We start from the raw sequence: 26,378 nt of genomic DNA, 5'->3' as shown, positions 1-26,378 counted from the left end.
AATGGCCCTCCAGAGGGAATTTTTCTGCTTTTGTAATCTGCAACAATCTATAGAGCCAGGAAGCACGTTTTTTACAAATTCCCAGGTTATATCAGGAATTTGAAGTAGTATGAAAGCCTGGAGTCTTCTTTCTGAAAAAGCTGGGACTTTGTCACATCTAAAGATGGAGATTAGAAATAGTTTTTAAGTAGACCAGACTTACTTTTATATATGTAAGACCAATCTGGTAAGACCCTTTTCTTCAGTCTGACAAGCCCTGAAGGTGACCTAGACAAAATAAAAATTACTTTCACTGATAAGGAAAAATGAGACACACAATGGCCATCAGGACTACACTGGAGTGCATATACTATAGATATGGAGGACACTTGTAATTTGGCTTAGGATAGAGCCGATAAAACCAGTAATCATGGGCCCCAATAAGGCACTGGACCCAACAAACAGACTGGTGCCCCAACACTGGCTATAACCATACTTTCACCTAAAACCAGGCCCCAGATGCTTTAGCTATTATGAAGTCTTTGTCACCAGAACAACATCGCCTCCTGTAGCTTCTGACTAAGACTTATATGGTTCTAAACACCTCACTGCCGATTCTAATGAACTCTTGTTTGCTCTTCTATGATGTGGCTCACCCTTTTTATGAGGGAATTGCTGTCCAGGGCCTTATTCAAGAAGCAGCTAAGTATAATGTATGTCGCTGGCAGGACAGGGGTTTTACATAAGTAAAGTTCCCACTGCAGAGACTTTTCTTTGCAATTCAACTTATCCCTTCACAACTGCTGCAGAGTACCTAATGTCCCAAAATGATACCTGGTGGGTATGCTCCCCTGAGTTAACTTCTTGATCACATACTACAGTTCTTAAGGAGTCCAAATGATATTGTGTTCTTATCAGACTGGTACCCCATGACTACCATGGTTTCCTAGATAGACTGGAGCAGGATGCTGGTCTAACTAGAGCAAAAATGGAGCCCATAAGCACCCTTATACTGAGTATCCTCCTAGGGGTGAGCCTCGCTGGGTTGGGGACAGAAACTGTCCCTCTTCTATCCCAAAATGAACATTAGTCTTCTTTGAGAAAAGCTATAGATGCTGACATAGAATGTCTAGAGACCTCAATCTCCCACTTCCACTACTCCCTCTCCTCATTGACTTAAATAGTTTTACAAAACAGAGAGAGACTGTAACTAATCCTTTTGCAACAGGATCTTGTGCAACCCTAGAAGAAAAATGCTATTTCTATATAGACCATTAAAACTTATAAGTGATACCATGGCCAAGGTAGAGGAGGGACATAGAAAGAGAAAGAGAGAAGGGGAAGTCAACCAAGGATGGTTTGAATCCTGGTTTAATAGATCCCCCTAGTTGACTACTCTCATTTTCACTCTGAAAGGACCCCTGGTAATTTTGCTGATACTGCCGACTTTCAATAGGCTGATCAATTCATGAAGGGAAGATTGGGGACCATCTAACGTATGGTGGAGTGCTCTCAGAACTATAGACCTCTCAGGAAGAAGATACCTATGACTAACTATAAGAGGTCCATGCTTGGGTTGATCAACAAAAAAAAGGGGGGGGGATGAAGGGACTAAAAAATACATTTTGTGCTAGGCCCCAAAATAGATATCATCAAAGACTGAAGTTCCCTAGACTGGAGCCCAGCTGCTGAAGGTTGATATCATATCAGCAGAGTGGAAAGTCCTCTAGACTGGAGCCAATCAGAGAGTAACATGTACCACTTATGCCTATAACAACAGATTTGTGGGTTTTTTTTACCCTTTATAAACCATACCTATGAATGGTGGGGCACCTCCTCTGGCCCCTGCTGCATCAGTGTGTGAGATGAGTTTCCTATCGTGATTTGTACTACAGGATTAAATTTTGGTTTTGCATTTCAGTGAGTCTGTGTCTCTGGTGGTCATCTTGGGGTCTCCAGGACCTGGGAACAACACTATTGATTTCTAGTTTTGAATTATAACATTGAATGAATATATTTCAGGGTTATTTTTGTGTCACAAATTTGTGACACATATAATATTGGCGATTTCATAGACTATTCCATTATCTGCTAAGAAAAAAAAATGTATTTCATATTTGCTGAAAAATACAGGGTATATATCATTTAGCATATTTGGTTTATGGTAGAGCTTACTTCACAGGTATGTGTGTATATGTGTGTATATGTGTGTGTGTGTGTGTGTGTGTGTGTGTATGGAGAGAGAGAGAACGAGCACCTCAGTGATTTTAGATGAGAGTTTCCTATTATAACCATCCTCTGCTCTTTGTCAGAATCGATATAATCTTATATATCCACTAATATTAATATATGTTTACTAAATTGGGAGGCTTAGTTCTTAGTTTACTTATGTATTTGTCCTGTATGTACCTTGTCAGTTTTTCCTTCTCTTTGGGCTATTTTTAGTTAATGAATTCTTATAATATATTGGAATAATGACATTAACCAGCTATTCTGTCCCATGATTTGGACTCTGTGAGTGCTTTTATCAGTGAGGTATGTTTCCTGGGGCAACTGAGAATAAAATTGAATTTCCATTATTCTACAAGCAAGTTTGATCTTTATTGATAACGACACTGGTTATAGTTTTTAATTAAAAAATAATAATTCTTATGATTTTGTTAGGTTATTTCTGTTTGATTGGCATGCAGTTTTTCTTTTCTTTTTGTCTTAGGTATTTACTACTTTGAATATTATGGCATCTGTCATTTATTTGTCACGGATCAAACTTGACAGAAATATCACTTGCCTGGTTAGGGGCATGGGGATGAGAAATATAAGTAAAGACTACAAAGACACAAATGAAATAATAAAAGAGATACCATAGAATAGTACTGGAAGGGAGTTTCCGTGAATACTGAAATTGCCTGCATTTAACTTTCCATATTCTTTTATACCCAATACAAAAGGGGGAAGAAGGCAACAAAAGACTTCTTTAACATGATACAAAGGATAATTGGAACAGTTAATTCTGTTAACATTTTGAGACATTAAACCATTAGCATTCTGTGTTTAGGAGTGAAATTACACTAGATCATGTATCCTGAAGGCATGGCTGTTCCTATTATTGAGAATATGTTTTGCCTTAAAATAGACACCATGACCATGGCAACACTTATAAAGAAAACACTGAGTTGGGAATAGCTTATAGTTCCAGAGGTTTAGTCCAAGTTTTCCATGGTGGCATGCAGATAGACATGGTGCTGGAAAAGGAGCCAAAAGTTCTCTATCTTGATCCACAGTCAGCTGGAAGAAAACTGAGCTGAATTCTGAGGTCTCAGTGCCCACTACCTAGTCAAACAACACCCCCAACCAAACCAAACCTGCTAAAACAAGACAGCTTCTGCTAATAGAGTCATTCTCTAAGGACCATTGTAGGCCATTTTATTTCAAACTACCACAATTTCTCTGTCACTAAACTTTCATGTACAGTAGTCTCTTGATGCCCATGAATTATTTATTTGCTTTTATCTTGAACTGGTTTTACTTCTCTGAAAGTTTTAAAAGACAGGTTTTGTGAATATAACAATCATTATTGATATTTATTGTCTTGTACTAACATATTCTTGTATATTTTATAGCTTTTGGAGTTGTTGATGAAAAGTGTTAGTTTTTATTCAGACTTATTTGAGTTTATACATTGGCATTTTCATCTTACAGTTATTTTTATAATGTTATTTCTTTTCTTTATATTCTTGACATTTTAGGTCTATGTTGAAAGGAGTTACTTTCCTAGTCATTTTATTAGGGGCTGTAAATGACTCTGTTTGAATGTGTTCCTTCATCAAGATTGAGGAAATATGTCATAATTTTTTAAATTAAATGTTATAAACTGTGTGGTTTCAATTACTTCCTCTATCTCAATCCTTCCTAGGATTCTCTATTTCAAATTCCAAAGATATTTGACTTTGTTGAAAGTGATATTTCACCAACATTATCCACAAGCTGTGATATTATTTATGTGTAACTTCAGGCAACGGTTTTATCAGTATTTTATTGAATTAATTGAGATTTATATTTACAATCTTTTTGCCTGTATGATTTTGAAATTTCGTTTTCTCTGTAGATTTCCTTTTTATTATGTTTTTGACTTCTTATCCACACTGATGGTTTTCAAGTTCATGTTGCTAAACTTTTTTCAATGTAGATGAAATTTCCTTTATTAAATTCATCTGCATGATTATATGCTGTTTTAGGTCATTGACCATATTTATTTGTAAATTTTAAAAACCTTCAACTGAAGTTTACAGGAGATAGCTTACATAGTAGAATACTTATTATGTTTCCATATATACCTGGTGTTAAAAATTTCAGTGCATATGAATAAACACCATACATGTTGAATTAGACTTGTAATCCAACAGCTGGGGACATAACTAGAAGACATAAGGAATACACTGGCCAGTAAATCTAGTCAAAAATTAGCATTTCCAGGCTTCATAAAAGAACCCATCTAGAGAGAAGAAACTGGAAAGAGATATAGAAGGGCACTTGTTCTTTTCAAGTATGCACAAGTATATAAATTCTCCTAAAGTATATACATAAACACACACATACAATAAAGTTAAGTCTTCACCTGATATTTATTTGTCTTTAGTTCAGATGTTGAAAAGTTTTGGGGGAATGATGGCACATTGCACTTTTATGTTTCTTGCTTCCCAATGCTACTGTTTCTGCATCTACAATTTTTGATATGTCTTCTGTGTTCATTCAGGGATTATTTTTGGCAGCCTAGTATCTAAGGCTCTATTCCTAATCAAATTGATAAATAAAGAAACTATTATTCCAACATCAACATCAATCCATATGCAATCTAAAAGCTTACTTTCATATTTAAAGTAACTAACAGTTCACTAATGATTTTGAAACTGAAAATTAAAAAAAAATGCTGAAAACAAAACCCAAGACCAAGTATATCAAATACCTCAACATTAAACAAGATACATTGAACATGATTAGAAGAGAAAGTGGGAAATACCCTATAATGCTTTGGCACAGGAGACAAATTCTTGAACAGAGCACCAATAATGCATGCAATAATATCAAGAATTAGTAAATGGGTACTCATGAAACTGAAAAGCTTTTGTAAGGCAAATGACACCATCAGTAGCACAAAACACCATCCTCCAGAAGGGAAAACATTTTCACCAACTTCACATCTGACAAAAGGCTAATTTTCAAAATGTATAAAGAAATCAAAAAAGTATACATAAACAAATATTCTAATTAATAAATGGGGTGTATATCTAAACAGAAAATTCTCAACAAAAGAATCCCTGATGTCTCAGAACACTTAAAGAAACATTCAAAATGCCAGCCATCAGCAAAATGCAAATGAAAAGGACTCTGAGATTTCTATTTTCACCTGTCAGAATGCCTAAGATCAAAACCACAAATGCCAGCTCATGCTTTTAAGGATGTGAAGTGAGGGAAGCACTCCTTTCTTCATTACTGTTGGGAGTGCAAACTTGTACAGCCACTTTGGAAATCAATAGGACAGTTTCTCAGTAAACTGGGAATTGACCTACCCCAAGACACAGCTATGCCATTCTTGGCCATATTCCCCAAATACTAACCACCATATCACAAAGATATTTATTCAACTGAATTAATAACAGCTTTATTGGCAATGATTAGAAACAGCAAACAACCTAGACGTATACCAACCAAAGAATAGACCAAGAAAATGTGGTATATTTAAACAATGGAGAATTACAAAACTGTTAAAAACATTAATTTTAAAACACTGAGCAGTTTCATGGTGGGGACATTGAAATCTGGTTGGGACCAGAGCTCAAGGGACATTAGAAACAGTAAAATGAAGACTTTGCATATTAAAGAAAGCTTTTGATCTTTAAAGCTGTGATACTATCCACTTGATACTAGCTCCTCTTGAAGATGAAGTTACTTGGCCATTACAAGAGAACAAGTCATCAACAGAGAAATAAAATAGATATTAAATCTGCCATCAAAAAGAACACTGTACCACACAGTGGAAACTTTGGACTGACATATCCTTAAAATCCTCAAAAGGAAAACAAACAAACAGAAAACTTGAAAAAACTATGTTCACTAGTAAATTTTTTTCATTTTAATTATTATTTTTCCAACCCAATCACATTTTCTTTTTTTTTTTCAAGATGCTTTTAGAATTTTATTAAAAAAAAAACACCTCCAGAATAGTTGAAAATAACAATCATCAAGGATATAGGTGCCAGACACAGGCCATCCAAGAGGGTAGCTTGGAAGGTGTGATTTAGTACCACAAAAGACTTCATCATTCATTATCCTGTGTCTATTTAAGCCATGGCTAACAGTGTTATCCACTGACTTAGCTTCTCTGCCTACAGACCATGCACGGCACAGGTAGCTTTGTCTTGCAAAGTCACCCCATATACACATAGGACATTTATTGAAAAAGTTATACAAAACAGTGTAACTCAAAAGCACAGTAAAAGAACGAAGTCCCTTCACTCCTGTCTTTCTCAGTACGCTGCTGCCACTGTTACTGTTTCTCCTCCTTCTGATCTTCCTTCTGTTCCCCAGTGCCAGAACTTCCTGAACCTTCCTGTTCAGATGCCATCTTGGGCATCCCCGTCATGCCACCAACCAGAATCACTTCTCTTATGTCATGCTTGCTGACTTTGGCATCTTGCAGAGCTTTCTGGCATAGAACAATACTTCTGTCGATTATATCTGTGATGATGCGTTCTAACTCAGTGAGAGTTAGCATCATATTCAGATGCTTGGGTCCAGAAGCATCCGTTGTAAGAAATGGCAAGTTGATGTCTGTCTGTACAGAGTCGGAGAGTTCACACTTAGCCTTCTCAGGGGCTTCACGAACCCTCTGAAGGGTCATGGAGTTTTTGATCAAATGAACCCCTGTCTCCTGCATGAACTTCAGGATGTGCCAGAACAAAGCCTGGTCAAAGTCATCACCGCATAAGGCAGTATCCCTATGAGTGGATTTCACTGCAATCACTCCTTTCTTGATTTCCAGGATCGAATAATCAAAGTATTGACCTAAATCATACACAGCAATAAGTTTACCTTCAGATTTGTCCATACCATGAGCCAGGGCAACAGCTATAGGGTCATTCATCACAGCACCCGCTGCTTTCTGTACTTTGGGCTCAGAGCGATGTCCAATCAGACGCTTAGTAGCATAGAAAATTTTTGGGTGGGTGACAGCCTGTCGTTTTCCTGACATGCCAGCAAGTTGTTCTCCAACTGCTGTAAAGGCAACAAAACGCATTGTTCTGGTACCTTGAGCATTCTCCAGGACCTGGTGATGGGCTGCGGCTCCCATGAGACGCACGACCAAGGCTCTGCTGGTGCTTATCATGGCGGCTGGATGGAGGGGACACAAGAGCGAAGAGCAAACACCCCACAGGTCCGGAGCTCCCCAATCACATTTTCCTTTTCCTCCCACGTCTCTTTCCAGCCCCTCCCCAACCTCAACTCTCCCTCTTCTATCCACTTTTCCTTCTTCCTCATGTCAGGCCTCCCATGTCTATCAGTCAGCCATGCCTTGTCAAGTTGTCAGGAAAATAAAATTCTTCCCTTCTATTAAGACTGGACAAGGCCTTAATGAGACAATGGTTCCAAAAGCAGATAACAAAATCAGAGATTTCCCTTCTTTGAACTGTTAGGAAATCCACAAGAAGACCAAGTTACACAACTGTGACCTATGTGCAGAGGACCTAGATCAATCCTATGCAAGGTCTCTAGCAAGCGGTTCAGTCTCTGTGATCCCCTATGAGTACAAGATAGTTGGCTCTGTGAATTTTCTTGTAGGATCATTGGGCCTTCTGGTTCACATAATCCTTCTTTCCCTTCCCCAATAGATTCCTTGAGCTTTACCGAATGTTTGCATATGGGTCTCTGCATCTATAACCTAAATTATTGGGTGAAGCCTTTCTGATGACAATTGGGCTAGACAACAATCTGTTTAAAGGAAATGGTACAGGCTCTTTGTCTCGTCTTGCTGGGAGTCAAAGTTAATGTCATTTTCACAGATTTCTGGAGGTTTCCCTGCACTAGGTTTCTAGGTCATTCTTGAGATGCGCTTAATTACAGGAATCATTCCCAATATTCTCCCCTTCCTCTGTCCTGCTCCAACCTGCTTGCTCCTGTTGCCACGTTCATCCCCAATGCAGTCCTATCTTCTTTTTTTAAAAAAATATTTATTTATTTATTTATTATGTATACAATATTCTGTCTGTGTGCATACCTGCAGGCCAGAAGAGGGCACCAGACCCTATTACAGATGGTTGTGAGCCACCATGTGGTTGCTGGGAATTGAACTCAGGACCTTTGGAAAAGCAGGCCATCTCTTAACTTCTGAGCCATCTCTCCATCCCCCAGTCCTATCTTCTTAATCTCCATTAATTCCTATTCTTTTCATATAACAGTGAGACTCATATGTCTCTTCTTGATCATTCCTTGCTACATAGCTTCTTTGGGTACATTGATTGTATTATGGTTATCATTTACTTTATGGCTAATATCCATTTTATGTGAGTACATGCCATGTTTTTCTTTCTTAACGTGGGTTAACTCATTTAGGATGACCTTGTCTAGTTCCACCCATTTGCCAACAAATTTCATGATGTCATTGTTTTCAATAGCTGAGTAATGCTCCATTGTGTAAATATACCACATTTTCTGTGTCCATTCTTTTGTTGATGGTCTTCTAAATAGTTTTAGATTTCTATCTGTTACCAATAAAATTGAGCAAGTTTCCTTGTTGAGCAAATTACACTTGTGGGGTGTAGTTTGAGTATATTCTCAAGAGTGGTTTATCTTGATCTTCATGGAGATTAGTTTCCAGTTTTCTAAGAAAACACTATATTATTTTGCAAAATGGCTATATAAATGTGTACTCTCACCAGTAATGGAAGAGTGTTCCCCTCAGTGTTTTTAATTAGGAAATCTGTATATATTGTCTTAGTAAACTATGTTTCTACAGTTATGTTTTCACTATCGATGGAACAAATGAGGAAAGTAAACAGTGGGAAATTTCACGAATGTTGTAATAGAGAGAGCTATCTAGTGTTGAGTGTCAGAGTATCTTGGCAGGGTGGGAAGATCAGATAAGCTACAATTATTATGATTTACCAGCTATGGTATTTTATACTATCAGAAAGGGTTCTTAGACAAATGAATAAATAGTGGTCATCCCTGTGTCATACTGGTTTTCTTTAGAACATGGTGATACACAACTCAGTTTTCAAGTATGTAACAACTGATGGGAATTCTTAAGGTCAGTATCTGATCTTGTAACCTATAAAGGAAGAAGTCATCTATGCCTTTATAAGAGTGGGGGTGAAGTTGTGCATCATACTGAACTCAAAGTGTCTTTATGTGGGTTATGACTCCATCTGTGTTTGTGTAACTAAATGTGGGAGCAATAAAAATTTGGCAAGTATAACAGATCTCTGGATGCACAAAGCCCCCATGATATCAGTACAAAATAAAATGTAGAAAGAATTTAAAAATGTGATCATGAATTTGTTGCTAAATAGTTATTAATAGAAAAAAATCATTCTGACTGATATAACAAAGATCTAGGAAGACAAACATAGTATGTAGAATAAGTGGATGTTAGCCACAAAGTAAAGAATAATCATGCTACAGTCCATAAACCCAAAGAGGCTAAGGAACAATTAGGGTTTAAGGAGGGAACAAAATAAATCTCACTATGAAGGGATAACAGAACAAATAACACAGGTAGATGTGGAAGTTGAATGGAGGTATGGGGATGGTAACAGGAGAGATCAAGTGGGAGAATGTTGTAGTTAGGTTTCTATTGCTGTGATATATACCAAGACCAAAAAGCAAGTTAAGGAGGAAAGGGGTTATTTGAATTACACTTCAGGATTCCTGAAGGAAGTTAGGAGAGTAAATCAAACATTGCAAGATCCAAAAAGCAACAGCTGGTGTAGAGGTCATGGATGGGAATTGCTTACTGGTTTGCTTCCTATGGCTTGCTCAACTTACATGCTCATAGAACCCAGGACAAATTCCCAGAGATGGCACCACCGACCATTGTTCACTAAATGAGAGAAAGCTTTGCAGATGAATCGCAAAGATGCATTTCCTCAGTTAAGGACCCTTCCATTGATGACTTCAGATTCCTAGTTTGATACACAAAACCACCCAGGATAGGGGAGGATGGAGAGAGAACATATTGGGAGAGACATCTGTAACATGTAGACCTCTCTGGAATGAGTAGAAACTTAGTGCAATGGATGCTCCCAGACATCAATGAGAGTGACACTATCCATGACTCCTAGCAATTGGGGTCACAGAGCCTGAATAAGCCTTCTCTTGTTTGGGTACTGTCCAAGCCACAAACACTTTGAAACACAATTTGGCCCACATAAAAGTGGTAAAGTTGGCTAAAATAGAACTATGTGTGATACAACATGGGCCAAAAACAAACAAACAAAATTCAATGAAATGATTCCTAATGATATTCCGCTATTATACCTCCTAGTACAACTGTCAGCAGAGAAGTCTCCCAGAGGAAGTGATGAAAACAGAAGAAAAGACACACTGTCAAATATTAGCTAGAGTTCAAGGAATTCTGATGAAGAGCAGAAGAAAAAGATTGTAGGAGCCATAGGGTTCAAGGACATCACAGGAAAACCCACAGAACCAACAATTCTGAGCTCATTGCAGCTCACAGAGCCTGAACCAACTACTAAGGTGTTATAGCAAAGGATTGACCTCAGCAGTCTGCACATATGTTACAGGTAAGTAGATGCATCTTTAGTGGTACTCCTAACAGTGAAAGCAGAGTTGTTTGTGAAACTATTGAAGGCTTTTGTGATCCTTTCTTATTTTTTTTTTATTCTTTTTTAATTAAAATTTCCAACTGCTCCCCGTTTCCCATTTCCCTCCCCTCCTCCCACACATTGCCCCCTCCCCCCACTCCCCTCCCCCATCCCCACTCCTCTTCTCCTCCCCCCAGTCCATTCCCCCTCCCTCTCGATACTGAAGAGCAGTCCAAATTCCCTGCCCTACAGGAAGACCAAGGTCCTCCCACTTCCATCCAGGCCCAGGAAGGTGAGCATCAAAACAGGCTAAGCTCCCACAAAGCCAGTTCATGTATTAGGATCGAAACCTAGTGCCATTGTCCTTGGCTTCTCATCAGCCTTCATTGTCCGCCATGTTCAGAGAGTCCAGTTTCAACACATGCTTATTCAGTCCCAGTCCAGCTGGCCTTGAAGAGCTCCCAATAGATCAGTTCCACTGTCACAGTGGGTGGGTGCACGCCTCGTGGTCCTGATTTCCTTGCTCATGTTCTCCCTCCTTTTGCTCCTCATTTGGACCTTAAGAGCTCAGACCGTTGCTCCAATTTGGGTCTCTGTCTCTCTCTCGATCTATCGCCAGTTGAAAGTTCCTGTGCCATTCTCCTTGGCCTCTCGTCAGCTCTCATTGTCCGCCACATTCCGAGAGTCTGGTTTTATCCCATGTTTTTTTTCAGTAGCAGTCCAGCTGACCTTGGTGAGCTCCCAATAGATCGGCACCGCTGTCTCAGTGGTTGGGTGCACCCCTCATGGTCCTGACTTCCTTGTTCATGTTCTCTCTCCTTCTGCTCCTCATTATAACCTTGGGAGCTCAGTCCGGTGCTCCAGTGTGGGTCTCTGGCTCTATCTCCATCCATCGCTAGATGAAGGTTCTATGGCGATATGCAAGATATTCATCAGTATGATTATAGGATAGGTTCATTTCAGGTTCCCTATCCTCAGGTGCCCCAATGAACTAACTGGGGACATTGCCCTGGGCATCTGGTAGCCATTCCAAGTTCAAGTCTCTTGCCACCCCTTAGGTGGCTCCCTTACCTAAGGTATGAGTTTCCCTGCTCCCCTATCCAACCTTCCTTTATCCCCAATCACCCCAATTCCCCCAGTTCCCCTCATCCTCTCCTTCACACTTTTCTCTCCCCATCACCCCTCATCCCCATCCCACCCCACCCCCAAGATTCCAATTTTTTGCCCATCAGTCATGTCTATTTCCCATAGCTGGGAGGATATCTATATGTTTTTCCTTGGGTTTACCCTCTTGTTTAGCTTCTTTAGGATCACAAATTATAGACTCAGTGGCCCCTATACATGGCTAGAAACCAATTATGAGTGAGTACATCCCATGTTCTTCTTTTTGGGTCTGGGTTACCTCACTAAGGATCGTATTTTCTATTTCCATCCATTTGCATGCAAAATTCGAGAAGTCATTGTTTTTTACCGCAGAGTAGTACTCTAATGTGTATATATTCCACACTTTCTTCATCCATTCTTCCAATGAAGGACATCTAGGTTGCTTCCAGGTTCTGGCTATTACAAATAATGCTGCTATGAACATAGTTGGACAAATGCTTTTGTCATATGATAGGGCATCTCTTGGGTATATTCCCAAGAGTGGTATTGCTGGGTCCAGGGGTAGGTTGATCCCAATTTTTCTGAGAAACCGCCACACTGATTTCCAAAGTGGTTGCACAAGTTTGCAGTCCCACCAGCAATGGATGAGGGTACCCTTTTCTCCACAACCTCTCCAGCAAAGGCTATCCTTGGTGTTTTTGATTTTAGCCATTCTGACAGGTGTAAGATGATATCTCAAAGTTGTTTTGATTTGCATTTCTCTGATCGCTAAGGAGGTTGAGCATGACCTTAAGTATCTTTTGGCCATTTTAACTTCTTCTGTTGAGAATTCTCTGTTCAGTTCAGTGCCCCATTTTTTAATTGGGTTAATTATCCTTTTAAAGTCTAGTTTCTTGAGTTCTTTATATATTTTGGAGATCAGACCTTTGTCTGTTGCGGGGTTGGTGAAGATCTTCTCCCAGTCAGTAGGCTGCCTTTTTGTCTTAATGACAGTGTCCTTTGCTTTACAGAAGCTTCTCAGTTTCAGGAGGTCCCATTTATTCAATGTTGCCCTTAATGTCTGTGCTGCTGGGGTTATACATAGGAAGCGATCTCCAGTGCCCATATGTTGTAGGGTACTTCCCATTTTCTCTTCTATCAGGTTCAGTGTGTTCAGATTGATATTGAGGTCTTTGATCCATTTGGACTTGAGTTTTGTGCATGGTGATAGATATGGGTCTATTTTCATTCTTCTACAGGTTGACATCCAATTGTGCCAGCACCATTTGTTGAAGATGCTTTCTTTCTTCCATTGTATACTTTTAGCTCCTTTATCAAAAATCAGTTTTTCATAGGTTTGTGGGTTAAAATCCGGGTCTTCCATACGATTCCATTGGTCGACTTCTCTGTTTTTATGCCAGTACCACGCTGTTTTCATTACTGTAGCTCTGTAATAGAGTTTGAAGTCAGGGATGGTAATGCCTCCAGAAGTTCCTTTATTGTATAAGATTGTTTTGGCTATCCTGGGTTTTTTGTTTCTCCATATAAAGTTGATTATTGTCCTTTCAAGATCTGTGAAGAATTTTGATGGGATTTTAATGGGGATTGCATTGAATCTATAAATTGCCCTTGGTAGAATTGCCATTTTTACTATGTTGATTCTCCCAATCCAAGAGCAAGGGAGATCCTTCCATTTTCTGGTATCCTCTTCAATTTCTTTCTTCAATGCCTTAAAGTTTTTGTCAAATAGATCTTTCACTTCCTTGGTTAGAGTTACCCCAAGATATTTTATGCTGTTTGTGGCTATCGTGAAAGGTGATGATTGTCTTATTTCTCTCTCTGCTTCCAGATCCTTTGTGTATAAGAGAGCGACTGATTTTTTGGAGTTGATCTTGTATCCTGCCACATTACTAAAGGCGTTTATCAGCTGTAGGAGTTCTTTGGAGGAGTTTTTGGGGTCGCTCATGTACACTATCATATCATCTGCAAATAATGCAAGTTTAACTTCTTCCTTTCCAATTTGAATCCCCTTTATCCCCTTATGTTGTCTTATTGTTATTGCTAAAACTTCGAGAACTATATTGAAGAGGTATGGAGAGAGTGGACAGCCTTGGCGTGTTCCTGATTTTAGTGGAATGGCTTTAAGTTTCTCTCCATTTAATTTGATATTAGCTGTCGGCTTGCTGTATATAGCTTTAATTATATTTAGGTATGACTCTTGTATCCCTAATCTCTCCAAGACTTTTATCATAAAGGGATGTTGAATTTTGTCAAATGCTTTTTCAGCATCTAATGAAACGATCATATGGTTTTTTTCTTTCAGTTTATTTATATGATGGATTACATTGATAGATTTGCGTATGTTAAACCAGCCCTGCATCCTGGTATGAAGCCTACTTGATCATAATGGATAATTTTTCTAATGTGTTCTTGGATTCGGTTTGCCAGAATTTTGTTGAGGATTTTTGCGTCGATGTTCATGAGCGAGATTGGCCTGTAATTCTCTTTCTTGGTTGGGTCTTTGTGTGGTTTTGGTATCAGAGTTACTGTAGCTTCATAAAAGGAATTTGGCAATGACTCTTCTGTTTCTATATTGTGAAATACATTAAGGAGAATAGGTATTAGGTCTTCTTGGAAGTTCTGGTAGAATTCCGCATTGAAACCATCTGGTCCTGGACTTTTTTTGGAAGGGAGGTTTTTGATAACAGCTTCTAATTCTTCACGACTAACAGGTCTATTTAGGTTGTTCACCTGGTCCTGGTTTAACTTTGGTAAATGGTATTTATCTAAAAAAGCGTCCATTTCTTTTACATTTTCCAGTTTTGTGGCATACAGGCTTTTGTAGTAAGATCTAATGATTCTCTGAATTTCCTCTGTGTCTGTGGTTATGTCTCCCTTTTCATTTCTGATCTTATTAATTTGCAAATTCTCTCTCTGCCGTTTGATTAGTTTGGATAGGGGTTTATCAATCTTGTTGATTTTCTCCAGGAACCAGCTTTTTGATTCATTGATTCTTTCAATTGTTTTCTGTGTTTCTATTTTGTTGATTTCAGCCCTCAGTTTGATTATTTCCAGTCTTCTACCCCTTCTAGGTGAGTCTGCTTCTTTTTTTTCTAGAGCTTTCAGGTGGGCTGTTAAGTCTCCAATGTGTGCTTTCTCTGTTTTCTTTAAGTGGGCAGTTAGTGCTATGAACTTTCCTCTCAGAACTGCTTTCATAGTGTCCCATAGGTTTGAGTATGTTGTTTCTTTATTTTCATTGTCTTCAAGGAAGAGTTTAATTTCTTTCTTTATTTCTTCCTTAATCCAGGTATGGTTCAGTAGTTGACTATTCAGTTTCCATGAGTTTGTAGGCTTTCTGGTGGTAGCATTGTTGCTGAATTCTAGCTTTAATCCATGGTGATCTGATAAGACACAGGTGGTTATTAATATTTTTTTGTAACTGTGGATGTTTGCTTTGTTACCGAGTATGTGGTCAATTTTTGAGAAGGTTCCATGAGCTGCAGAGAAGAAAGTATATTCTTTCCTATTTGGGTGGAATATTCTATAGATATCTGTTAAGTCCATTTGATTCATTACCTCCATTAATTCTCTTATTTCTCTGTTAGGTTTCTGTCTACTTGACCTGTCCATTGGTGAGAGAGGAGTATTAAAGTCTCCTACTATTAATGTGTGCGGTTTGATGGCTGCCTTGAGTTTTAACAATGTTTCTTTTACGTACGTGGGTGCTTTTATATTAGGGGCATAGATATTCAGGATTGAGACTTCATCCTGATGAATTGTTCCTGTTATGAGTAGAAAGTGTCCCTCTCCATCTCTCCTGATTGATTTAAGTTTGAAGTCAACTTTGTTAGAAGTTAGTATGGCCACCCCTGCTTGTTTCTTAGGTCCATTTACTTGAAAAGCCTTATCCCAACCCTTTACTCTGAGTAAGTGCCTGTCTTTGTGGTTGAGGTGTGTTTCTTGTAAACAGCAGAATGTTGGATCCGGTTTTCGTATCCAATCTCTTAGTCTGTGCCTTTTTATAGGAGAGTTGAGTCCATTGACATTAAGTGATATTAATGACCAGTGGTTGTTAATTCTGGTCATTTTTTAAGTTGTAAATTTTGTGTGTTCCCCTTCTTTGTGTTGCCCTGGTGAAGGGTCTCTAGTTGTCTGAGATATTGTGGTCATTGTTGGACTCCTTGGTTAGTGATTTTCCTTCTATTACTTTCTGTAAGGCTGGATTTGTGGCTACATATTGTTTAAATTTGTTTTTATCCTGGAAAATTTTGTTTTCTCCATTTATAGTGAACGAAAGCTTGGCTGGGTATAGTAGTCTGGGCTTGCATCCATGGTCTCTTAGTTTCTGCAGTACATCTATCCAGGACCTTCTGGCTTTCATGGTTTCCATAGAGAAGTCAGGTGTAAGTCTGATAGGTTTACCTTTATAAGTAACTTGGCCTTTTTCCTTTGCTGCTCTTAGTATTCTTTCTTTATTCTGTATGCTTTGTGTTTTGATTATTATATGGCCAGAGGATGTTTTTTTTTGATCCAGCCTATTCGGTGTTCTGTATGCTTCTTGAACCTTCATAGGTATATCTTTCTTTAGGTTGGGAAAGTTTTCTTCTATAATTTTATTAAATATATTTTCTGGACCATTGAGCTGCGCTTCTTCTCCTTCTTCTATTCCTATTATTCTTAGGTTTGGTCTTTTTATTGTGTCCCATATTTCCTGAATGTTTTGTGATGAGAATTTGTTGGCCTTGCTGTTTTCTTTGATCAGCGTGTTTATTTTCTCTATGGTATCTTCAGAATCTGAGATTCTTTCTTCTATCTCTTGTATTCTGTTGGTTATGCTTGCTTCTGTAGTCTCTATTCGTTTACCTAGATTTTCCCTGTCCAGCTGGCCTTCTGTTTGTGTTTTCTTCTTTGCCTCCATTTCAGTTTTTAAGTCTTGAGCTGTTTCCATTATCTGTTTGATTGTTTTTCCTTGGTTTCCTAGGGTATCATTCACTGATTTACTCAATTCTTCAAACTTTCTGTTATACTTCTCATCCATTTCTATAAGGGCATTTTTTACATGTTGCTTAAGGGTGTCAATCACTTTCATAAAGTCAATTTTATCTACTTCTTCATGATTAAGGTGTTCATGTCCACCTGTTGGGAGGTCGCTGGGTTCTGGTGGTTTCATATAGTTTTTCAGATTGTTAGGTGAATTCTTGCATTGGCGCCTGCCCATCTCTTTCTCCGAATGCTCCCCTCTGGATGTTCTTTTACCGGATCAGGTCTCCTTGCCTACTGATGTACCTTCCCAGTGATGGCTCTCTGCAGAGCTAGCTCTCCTGTTGTTCTAGTGATGTCTCTCCTTGCTTGTTGCAGACAGGCCAGTGAAACAAAGGAAGTCTCGCCTGCCTACTTGCCCTGAGGATTTGCCCCCAGCGCCAGACAGACTGAGCTGGATGGTGTTATGTGCCCAAAGAGGAAAGGGGACAGAAGTAAGAAGGGTTCTGGATGCAAGCTGGGTGGGACAAGAAGAGAGAGGCAGTATGGGGGGGTAGAGCCCCTGCAGGGAGCCCGGGGAGTATAGGGAGGGGGATGAGGAACTTCAGAGTTCCCTGTCCAGTCACAAACTCACCGCACTGGTGTCTCTCCTGGTGCCGAGATCAGATCTCCGTGCAGGTTGGGTAGTTCGTAAACAAAGCGCCTACCTTGGTTGGTGCAGGCGGGCCAGTGAGACAAAGGAGGTCTCGCCTGCCTACTTGCCCTGAGGATTTGCCCCCAGCGCCAGACAGACTGAGCTGGATGGTGTTATGTGCCCAAAGAGGAAAGAGGACAGAAGGAAGAAGGGTTCTGGATGCAAGCTGGGTGGGACAAGAAGAGAGAGGCAGTATGGGGGGGTAGAGCCCCTGCAGGGAGCCCGGGGAGTATAGGGAGGGGGATGAGGAAATTCAGAGTTCCCTGTCCAGGGCTGCTTCCGCCTCCGCTGGTCACAAACTCACCGCACTGGTGTCTCTCCTGGTGCCGAGATCAGATCTCCGTGTAGGTTGGGTAGTTTGTAAACAAAGCACCTACCTTGGTTGGTGCAGGCGGGCCAGTGAGACAAAGGAGGTCTAGCCTGCCTGCTTGCCCTGAGGATTTGCCCCCAGCGCCAGACAGACTGAGCTGGATGGTGTTATGTGCCCAAAGAGGAAAGGGGACAGAAGGAAGAAGGGTTCTGGATGCAAGCTGGGTGGGACAAGAAGAGAGAGGCAGTATGGGGGGGTAGAGCCCCTGCAGGGAGCCCGGGGAGTATAGGGAGGGGGATGAGGAACTTCAGAGTTCCCTGTCCAGTCACAAACTCACCGCACTGGTGTCTCTCCTGGTGCCGAGATCAGATCTCCATGCAGGTTGGGTAGTTCGTAAACAAAGCGCCTCTGATCCTTTCTTCTTATGTGGCTTCCTACTCCAGTAGTAATAGAAGAAGAGATACATAGTCTTACTTAACCTTGAATACCAAGAGTGGACGGTATTGATGAGAGCCTTCCCTCTCTGAAGAGAAATAGAGGATGGGGAGTGATTAGTTTTGGAGTTGTGGAAGAGGTGAGTAGGAGTGAAGAACTAAAATGAGAGGAAACTTTGTCTGGGATATAAAAACTAACTAAATAAGAATAAATAAGAATTGTTTTGAAATAATATTCTGTTTGATAATTTTATATCAACTTGATGCAATCTAAAGTCACCTGAGAGAAAGTAGGCTCAGTTAAGGAAAATTGTTTTGAAATAATATTCTGTTTGATAGCTTTATGTCAACTTGATACAATCTAAAGTCACCTGAGAGAAGGTGAGCTCAGTTAAGGAAATTTCTCTATAAAATATGGCTGTAGGCAAGCTTATATGGGATTTTCTTATTTGATGATGAGGGTCCAGCCTTTTTTGAATTGTGTCATCCCTAGTCTGGTGGTCCTGTGGTCTATAAGAAAACAACCTGGGGTGTGAGCCAGTAATTAACACCCAAAAATGGCCTCTACATCAGTTCCTGCCTCCAGGTTCCTGCCCTGTTAAAGTTCCAGGCTTGACTTCCATTGATGACAAGTAGTGTTATAGTGTAATCTTAATAAAACCTTTCCTCACCAAGTTACCTTTGGTTATATTTCAGTACACCAATGGTCAACCTACCTAAGTCAGAGTGATAACAGCATAGTACGATATTGCTGTCAAAGATATGACCATATCGCTTTGGGAAAGATCGGTGAAGGGCTTTTAAACTTTGAACCAAAAGAGTCTCATTGAGCTCAGTGAGTTGTTCAGTAGGAGCTTGAAAAACTATAATTTTGAGAGCAGTGGAGACAATGGAAGACTGGCTGTGAAGTTTAAAGATTTTATCAGTGCCATTTGTTATTTTAATTAAGATTAAATCATTTTGGTCAGCTAGGGTTGAAGAATAAACCTTGATTAACAATAAAACAACACAAAGTGAAACGTTTGTATCTCTGGAACTAATAAAACTGGTTAGCTGAAGTTAAGAAATTAGCAGTGATTATGAAGAGAGTAAGATAAAAATGCTACTAGAGCCTTGCTGGATTCTCACATATGCCTTAATTGTTGTGCTGATTTTTTTTTGATACTTATTTTCTTGAAATGTCTCCTGCATCATATTTGATAGCAGCAGGTAGCAACTGAGGCTACTCTTCAGGCATTAATGGCTCTTAGGTATTCCTCTTGCAGTCCTTTGCAGAAGGCTATACATATCTGCCACTCTGAGATTCAAAAGAGTACTGGCTAGTATCCCACCCTGGAAGCTCTCCAGAAATGAAAGTTCTTTGAGTACTGATAGTCAATGATGCATAAGAACTTGTTCAGCAGGTCAACCTAAGACAGGAACAGGACAGTTGCTGAGCCCTTCTTTGGCAGGATCAATAAGGACTTCACAATGATGTCTAAATCCTGCTAAGCATACATGTAATAAATAAAAAAGGGATGGTTTTGTAGTAAGATAAGTTCTACAAGGCCTAGAGATGACCCTACCTTAGGATCTAGCAACAGGAGCTGTCAAAGGTCCTGATCATGGCTAGCCAATGAAGGGTGATTATGCAATGTAAATAGATCAGAACATCACCTGGGTGCTGCGAGAAGGGTTTATAAGGCTCTTTCATTGCTGAATAAATAAGTCTGCTGTTTGCTTTGTTTCTTGACACCCAATATCTATGCCATTGACACAAATCCTTCTAGCCCCTCCCCTAAGGGAATGGTTAGGACTCAGTAACAGACCGATATCTCTGTTCCCCTAAATCCAATCCTCAGGGTTGCCCCTATATTTGCAGCAGAACACTATATCCAGCATCCTTTTCCCACTTCTAAATCTCTGTAGGATCCCACAAACATTCCCTTGTTCCCTGCACTTTACCACTGTTTCTAAGGCCCCAAATCAGGCTGACTGCCCCATTCAACTGCAAGATCAGATGAACTTCCTGAGGACATTCACCACTCTCTTTATTCCCTCAGACCTATTTTTCAGGGTTACCCCTAGCACTACAACCGGACATCATTTGAAGCATCCCTATGTTCATGCCTACTGTGGATCACATAGATGACACCACACAACCCACCTGTCATTCTCTCAGCCTCTAATACCATAATTACTCTCTTGAATACATCAGCCGAACAGCCCAATAAAACATAAAACACACATCCAACCCGATCTCTAAAAAGCCACAAGAAAAATAGAAACCAGGAAGCGAAACATTCACAATATGGAAAGAAACTAAGGAAACATCACCTAGCTTTATAATTACCTAAACTCAGATGCCTAGACATGAGACATATATTGTTTATGCAAGAAAATAATCAATAGCAGAAATGAAATTATATCTTCACCAGAACCCAGCACAAGAAAAAGACTATAAAACCAAATGTCTGAAGGCATAGAGGTCATTAAAAGGAAATAAATAAATGTTTTAGAGAAATTCATAAAAATACAATCAACTAGAGAAAATGAATACATCCTATAAAGCAAGGTAAATAAAAATAAAAAGTTGAAGGAAATGAATAAAATTAATCAAGACCTGAAAGTCAAAATAGAAGCAATAGAGACAACAAAGACAGTGAGGAAATTGTGTATCTCAAAAATTTTAGTATTGTGAACAGCAACTACAGAGAGTAGCTTTACCAAAAGAGTATAAGAGTGAATCTCAGGCATTGAAGATGAAAGAAATAAATACTCAGTCAAAGAAAATCTTAAATCTAAAAATAAAATCATGACACAAAACATTTATTCTCCTTCATCTATTTTTATTACTCATAACTTTAATCTTTTCATCCAGATATACTGAATGATTTGTGTCACATCCATTATATTATTCTGTTTCTTATTATTGGGGAATTTAGATTAATGAAATAGAGGAAGGAGAAGAATTCCACTAATAATGGGTATTAACAATCCTTGGTCATTGATATTTCTGAATATCAATGGTCTTAATTCCCCAATAAAAAGAAATAGTCTAATATATTTGATGTAAAAAAAAAAGGATACATTCTTCTCCTGAGTACAAGAAACACTCCAACATGAATGATAAACATTAATCCAGGGTAAAGGGCTAAAAGAATAAATCCAAGACAATGGAATTCAGAAGCAAGGAGATAAAGCCATTTTAATATATAGATAAATAGATTTCAAACTAAAATTATTCAAGGGAAATCATGAAGAACACTGCATATTTATCAAAGGAATGATACACCAAAACATTTAATTCTTTCGATCTCTACCCAAAACACAACACACACCTACTTTTACAAAAGAAACACTACACAGCTTAATCACATACACTCTTAATCACATATTTATTGGGGAGACATCAATAATATACTCTCATCTATGAAGAGGTCATTCAGACAAAAACTAAACAGAAAAATATTGAAGGTAGCAGGCGATAAACCAAATTACCATAACAGATATTTATAGAACATATCATTCAATTAAAAAAGAACATAAATTCCTGTCACACATGATGAAATTCTCTCCAAAAGTGACCACACATACCAACAAAAAGTCAATCACAATAGATAGAAAAAAATGGACATACCTCTGTGTGTTGTATTAGACAATGAGGATTAACCCTGTGTTTCAAGATCAGAAAGTTCAAGAACTCATGGAAACTGAACAACTCTTTACTAAATGAAAAAATGGGTCAAGACAGAATAAACAAATACATTAAATTCTTTATAGAATTCAAAGAAAATGAACGCTAGCATATCCAAATTTATGGGACAAAATAAAAGCATGGATCAATAGGATTAACATAGTAAAAATGGATATCCTACCAAAAGCAAACTACATATTAAACACAGTCATCCTCAGAATTCCAAATCAATTCTTTACAGACCATGAATTAACAGTTCTCAACTTTTCAGGGAAAAACACACACACAAACAAACAAACAAACAATATAGCTTTAGAAAAATCCTAAGCAATTAAAAGAATTGCTGCAGATATCATCATTCCTGATTTCAAGTGGTAATCCAGAGAAAGAATAATAAAACAGTATGGTATTGATAAAAAAGAGACCTGTTAATTATTGGAATTAAACCAAACACACAGACAGAAATGCACATATCTATGAACACTTGCATTTGTGAAAAAGATGCTGAAAAAAATATATCATCAACAAATGGTGCTGGTTAACTTCCTGTCTGCATGTAGAAGAATGCAAGTAAATCCCTGTTTATCACCCAGTGGGAAACTTCAGTTCAATTGTATCAAAAATCTCAAAATAAAACCAGATAATCTGAACCTGACAGAAGAGAAAGTAGGACAGGATGAATAGGCACAGGAGCCAGCTTCCTAAATAGAAGTCTGATAGTGCAGACACTAAGACTGACATTTGATAATTGAGACTTCTTGAAACTGAAAATCTAATGAAACACAAAGGACACAGACAATGGGACAATGCAGGATCCTACCGAATGTTGGCAAGGAAATTACCCATAGAGCTCACTGATCATAGAGAGTTCAAGTTGGGTCTTCACATAGCATTCAACTCTACTTTCTGGTTTCTTTGGTGTAGTAAGGTTCTCTGCAGGGTACTTAACCAGAAATATAGACACCAAACTAACCACAAAATTCTTGGCCTACAATCTGTCCTTCCTGCAATATGTGCTGGGACAAGGCTGGCACAGAAATAGTGGGAGTGGTCTGCCAATGTCTGGTTTAAGGTTTAACTTGAGGCTTGTGCCACAAGTGGAAGCCCATGCCTTATCCTGCCTGAATGGCCCAGAAACCTAGGGTAGAAACTAACAAGACTGGCAAACAAAAGTCCTAAAGTTATTCAGTTGTATATTTTCCTTCAGCAGCTGATCAAAGCTGGTGCAGACATCTTCTGCTAGACACTATTCATTATCAGGAAATAATTTAAAGTAGAAATCTCCACGAGGCCCTCCTTCAGCGCAACGGAATCCTGTCGTCAGGAGGATGTATAAAAGATTGTAGGAGTCAGAAAGGATAGAAGACTGCATGGCTAACTGAATCAACAAAGCAGTGCTCATATGGACTCAGATGAACTGAAGGATATGCAGCAGGTCCTCTGAATATTGTGCTGTGACCATTAGCTTGGTTTTCCTGTGGAACTCCTAACAGTGAAAGTGGGCGTATCTATGACTCTTTTGTCTCATTTGAGGACTCTTTTCCTTGTATTGGGTTGCCTTTTCTAGTCTTGACATAAGGGCTTTTGTCTTGTTTTATTGTGTCTAGTTTGGTTCTGTTTGGCTGTTGCCTCGGGCACCTGTTACTTTCCAACGGAGTCAGAGGCTTAGGGAATCCTGTAGAGAAGTAGATGTGGGAGCATAGGAGATAGGCATAGAGGGAGGGATGGAGTGACAAAAGAAAAACTGTGGTCAGGATGTATTGCATGAGTGAAGAATCTAATTTCAATTTAAAATCAGTAAGAGAGTGGTGAGATTTTCTAGAAAGTGTTTCTTGAGTGTCAAGATACAGCATCTTTGTACTAGTGATGGCCAAGCTTGTAACCACTACTAGCAGCAGAAACTAGTAGTGTAAGTTCACCAGGTAATATTGGCTTTGAAGGAATGAAAGGTTCCTGGAGAACAATTAGGTCTTGCCACTCGGTGGCAGGGCTAGAGTCCCTGAAGAGAGCACCTGAGAAGCTATTTGTGAAGATACAACCCAGATGGAGGAAGGGATAGCAGGAGTACTGTGCAATAAGCACCAAGAACAGAGGCATTGATGAAGTGGAAACTGCCCAAGTCTAGAAGAGAAGCTCTGTGTGCTGCAGAGTGCAGAGTCAGAGAAGTTATCCAAGTTCCTTGGAGAAGCCCAGAAAATCATGAGTGAACCACAGATAATTGAAAATTAAATAATTTACACAGTTACAGTTTGATTTTGTTTCATTCAGTTTGTGACTGTGCACTAGTTCTTCCTTTTTGAAAAAAAATATTTAGGTTAATTTTTATGTTTTTTGGAGTTCATAACTGAAGGACTTTGAACATTTAAAAGAGATTTTCGGTTTTTAAAGAGATTTGACACTTTAAAGACCCTGAACTTTAAATGTGCCTGAATTTGTAAAGACTGTGGGAATTATAAAATTATTATGCTTCAAATGTCAGAGTTTGGGGATGAATAAGAGAGGAAAGATGTGGTTTAACAGTGATGTGTTTATGTGTCAAGTTGACAATGTGTCAATTGTGCTGTATTGTTTTATGTAAATTTGACACAAATTAAAGTCAATTGAGAGGAAGGAACATGAGTTAAGAAAATGTTCCTATGACTTCATTTGGCAGCACATGGGATCAAATGTAGCAACTAACAACCAGTAGACAGAGTCTAAATGGTAGGTCCCCCTTAAATCCTTCCCCTCAGAGTTCAGGGAATCCAAGAAGAGAAGGAAGAAAGAATTTAAGAGCCGGTAAAATACCCAGCCTCAGGAGACACTGAAGATTTTATACCTCTTCCTTTCAGAAACAAACACAACATAGAGCCAAGGCAATTGGCAAAAACTCCCATTGAGAACAGAATTATGAGAAAGAGCAAGGAAGAAGTGTGCAAAGTCAGTGTGTACTTTAGATTAAGCCTTCACAATAATTTCCTGTAGACATTTATATATTGCTGGTAAAATATATCTAGAGTCTCAGAAAAACTGATTTGTTTAATAGAACTGAGGGAAAAGGTGGTTATTTGGTAACATAACATCATTTATATCAATTGATTGTTAAAACTTCCGACGTATTTCAAATGTGGCTGGGGTAAGCAAATGTTTCTTTAATGATGTGATTAAACTGTATTTGGATTGAGGTGCTTTAAGGACATTTTACATTATCTAAAATGAAGGTTAATTAGCAATTGAGATTTTCCAAGGAAAAACGTATCTTTAGCTACTTTATAAATATTTATTTTAGTAGGCATCCAACACAAAGATTAATTTGAATGCTTGCATGTACTCAAAAGCAATTTACCTCTTAATGAACAATGAATAGTAAACAGTTACTATTCAGAGTTAGAAAGTTCAAAGAGAAATGAGATTATAAAGATGCTCGTCCATATTATTCTTCATTCCTTACTAAGTTTTTAATGGTATGCAACTGTGATATATATATATAATATATATATTATATATATTATATATATATATATTATAGTATACAGCTATGTTACATATTTAAAGGCATACAACTGCACTACATATTTTATTTTCAATGTAGTCTGATTTTTTTCAAAAGTGAAAATTAGAAGATATCAGATTAAATAAAGAAGCAAAAGATAATAAAACATCTCATACTTATTTATTGTTCACATGTGAGTGAGTGTGGTAGCCTGGGTAGAACTTAGGTAATTAGGATTGGTAAATACGTTCACTTGTATTTTATTGCAAGATATAAAAGATTTTAAAGGTAATTCATTTAAAAAGCAATTTGACAGTATTGATAATGTTACTTCATCAAAGAAAAAATGAAAAATAAAGCATGAATTTTGAACAATATATTGAAAGTTACAGAAAATAAAATCACTAGCAAACAACTCACTGAGCTCTAGACAACTGTCTCTTGTTTCTAAAAGCATGTTTTATTGATAGAGTATATATATTCCAGATTGTTTTTCACTGTTTTCAGGAATGTAAACTCTATGAACAATGGTTATTTTTAGATTCACTGAGTTACACCAAGTTTAAAGGACAGCATCAGTTAATAGCCAGCATGTAGCAAATACTTGTTAAATAAATGATTAAAAAAATACGCACACTAAAGTATAATACTATAGTCAATGAAATATTAATGAACTAGCAAGAAAACTCAAGTTTTGCAGCTGGAGCAATCACATCTTATGGATGACTTTATTTACCAAAAAGATCAAATGGTATGTACTCTATTTTAATAAAAAAAACATATATTAAAGTTATCTTTGGTTTTAACAGTGGCTAGCTATGAATATAGACTATAGTTGTTAGTGAGTAATGACAACCAATTTATCCAGTGTACTTCAATATTCTTCATGCAACAAAGCTGCTGTAACGGATTAACTAGTGTAGATATTTT

At 38.3% G+C, this 26,378-nt stretch overlaps 1 protein-coding gene across 1 annotated transcript; it reads right to left on the bottom strand.

Moving 5' to 3' along the window:
* Positions 1-6,523: 6,523 nt before the first annotated feature.
* Positions 6,524-7,363, bottom strand: LOC130874194 (stress-70 protein, mitochondrial-like). Its single transcript, XM_057769163.1, has one exon. The coding sequence runs from the start codon at positions 7,361-7,363 to the stop codon at positions 6,524-6,526; it is 840 nt and encodes a 279-aa protein (XP_057625146.1).
* Positions 7,364-26,378: the final 19,015 nt, after the last annotated feature.

The sequence above is a fragment of the Chionomys nivalis genome, chromosome 5 (assembly GCF_950005125.1).
Source record: "Chionomys nivalis chromosome 5, mChiNiv1.1, whole genome shotgun sequence".
Lineage (NCBI taxonomy): Eukaryota > Metazoa > Chordata > Mammalia > Rodentia > Cricetidae > Chionomys > Chionomys nivalis.
This window is presented reverse-complemented; position numbering and strand designations above follow the sequence as displayed.

What these genes read in the sequence shown, in the direction of transcription:
- LOC130874194 (XM_057769163.1), bottom strand. Translation starts at nt 7,363, where the DNA reads ATGATAAGCACCAGCAGAGCCTTGGTCGTGCGTCTCATGGGAGCCGCA.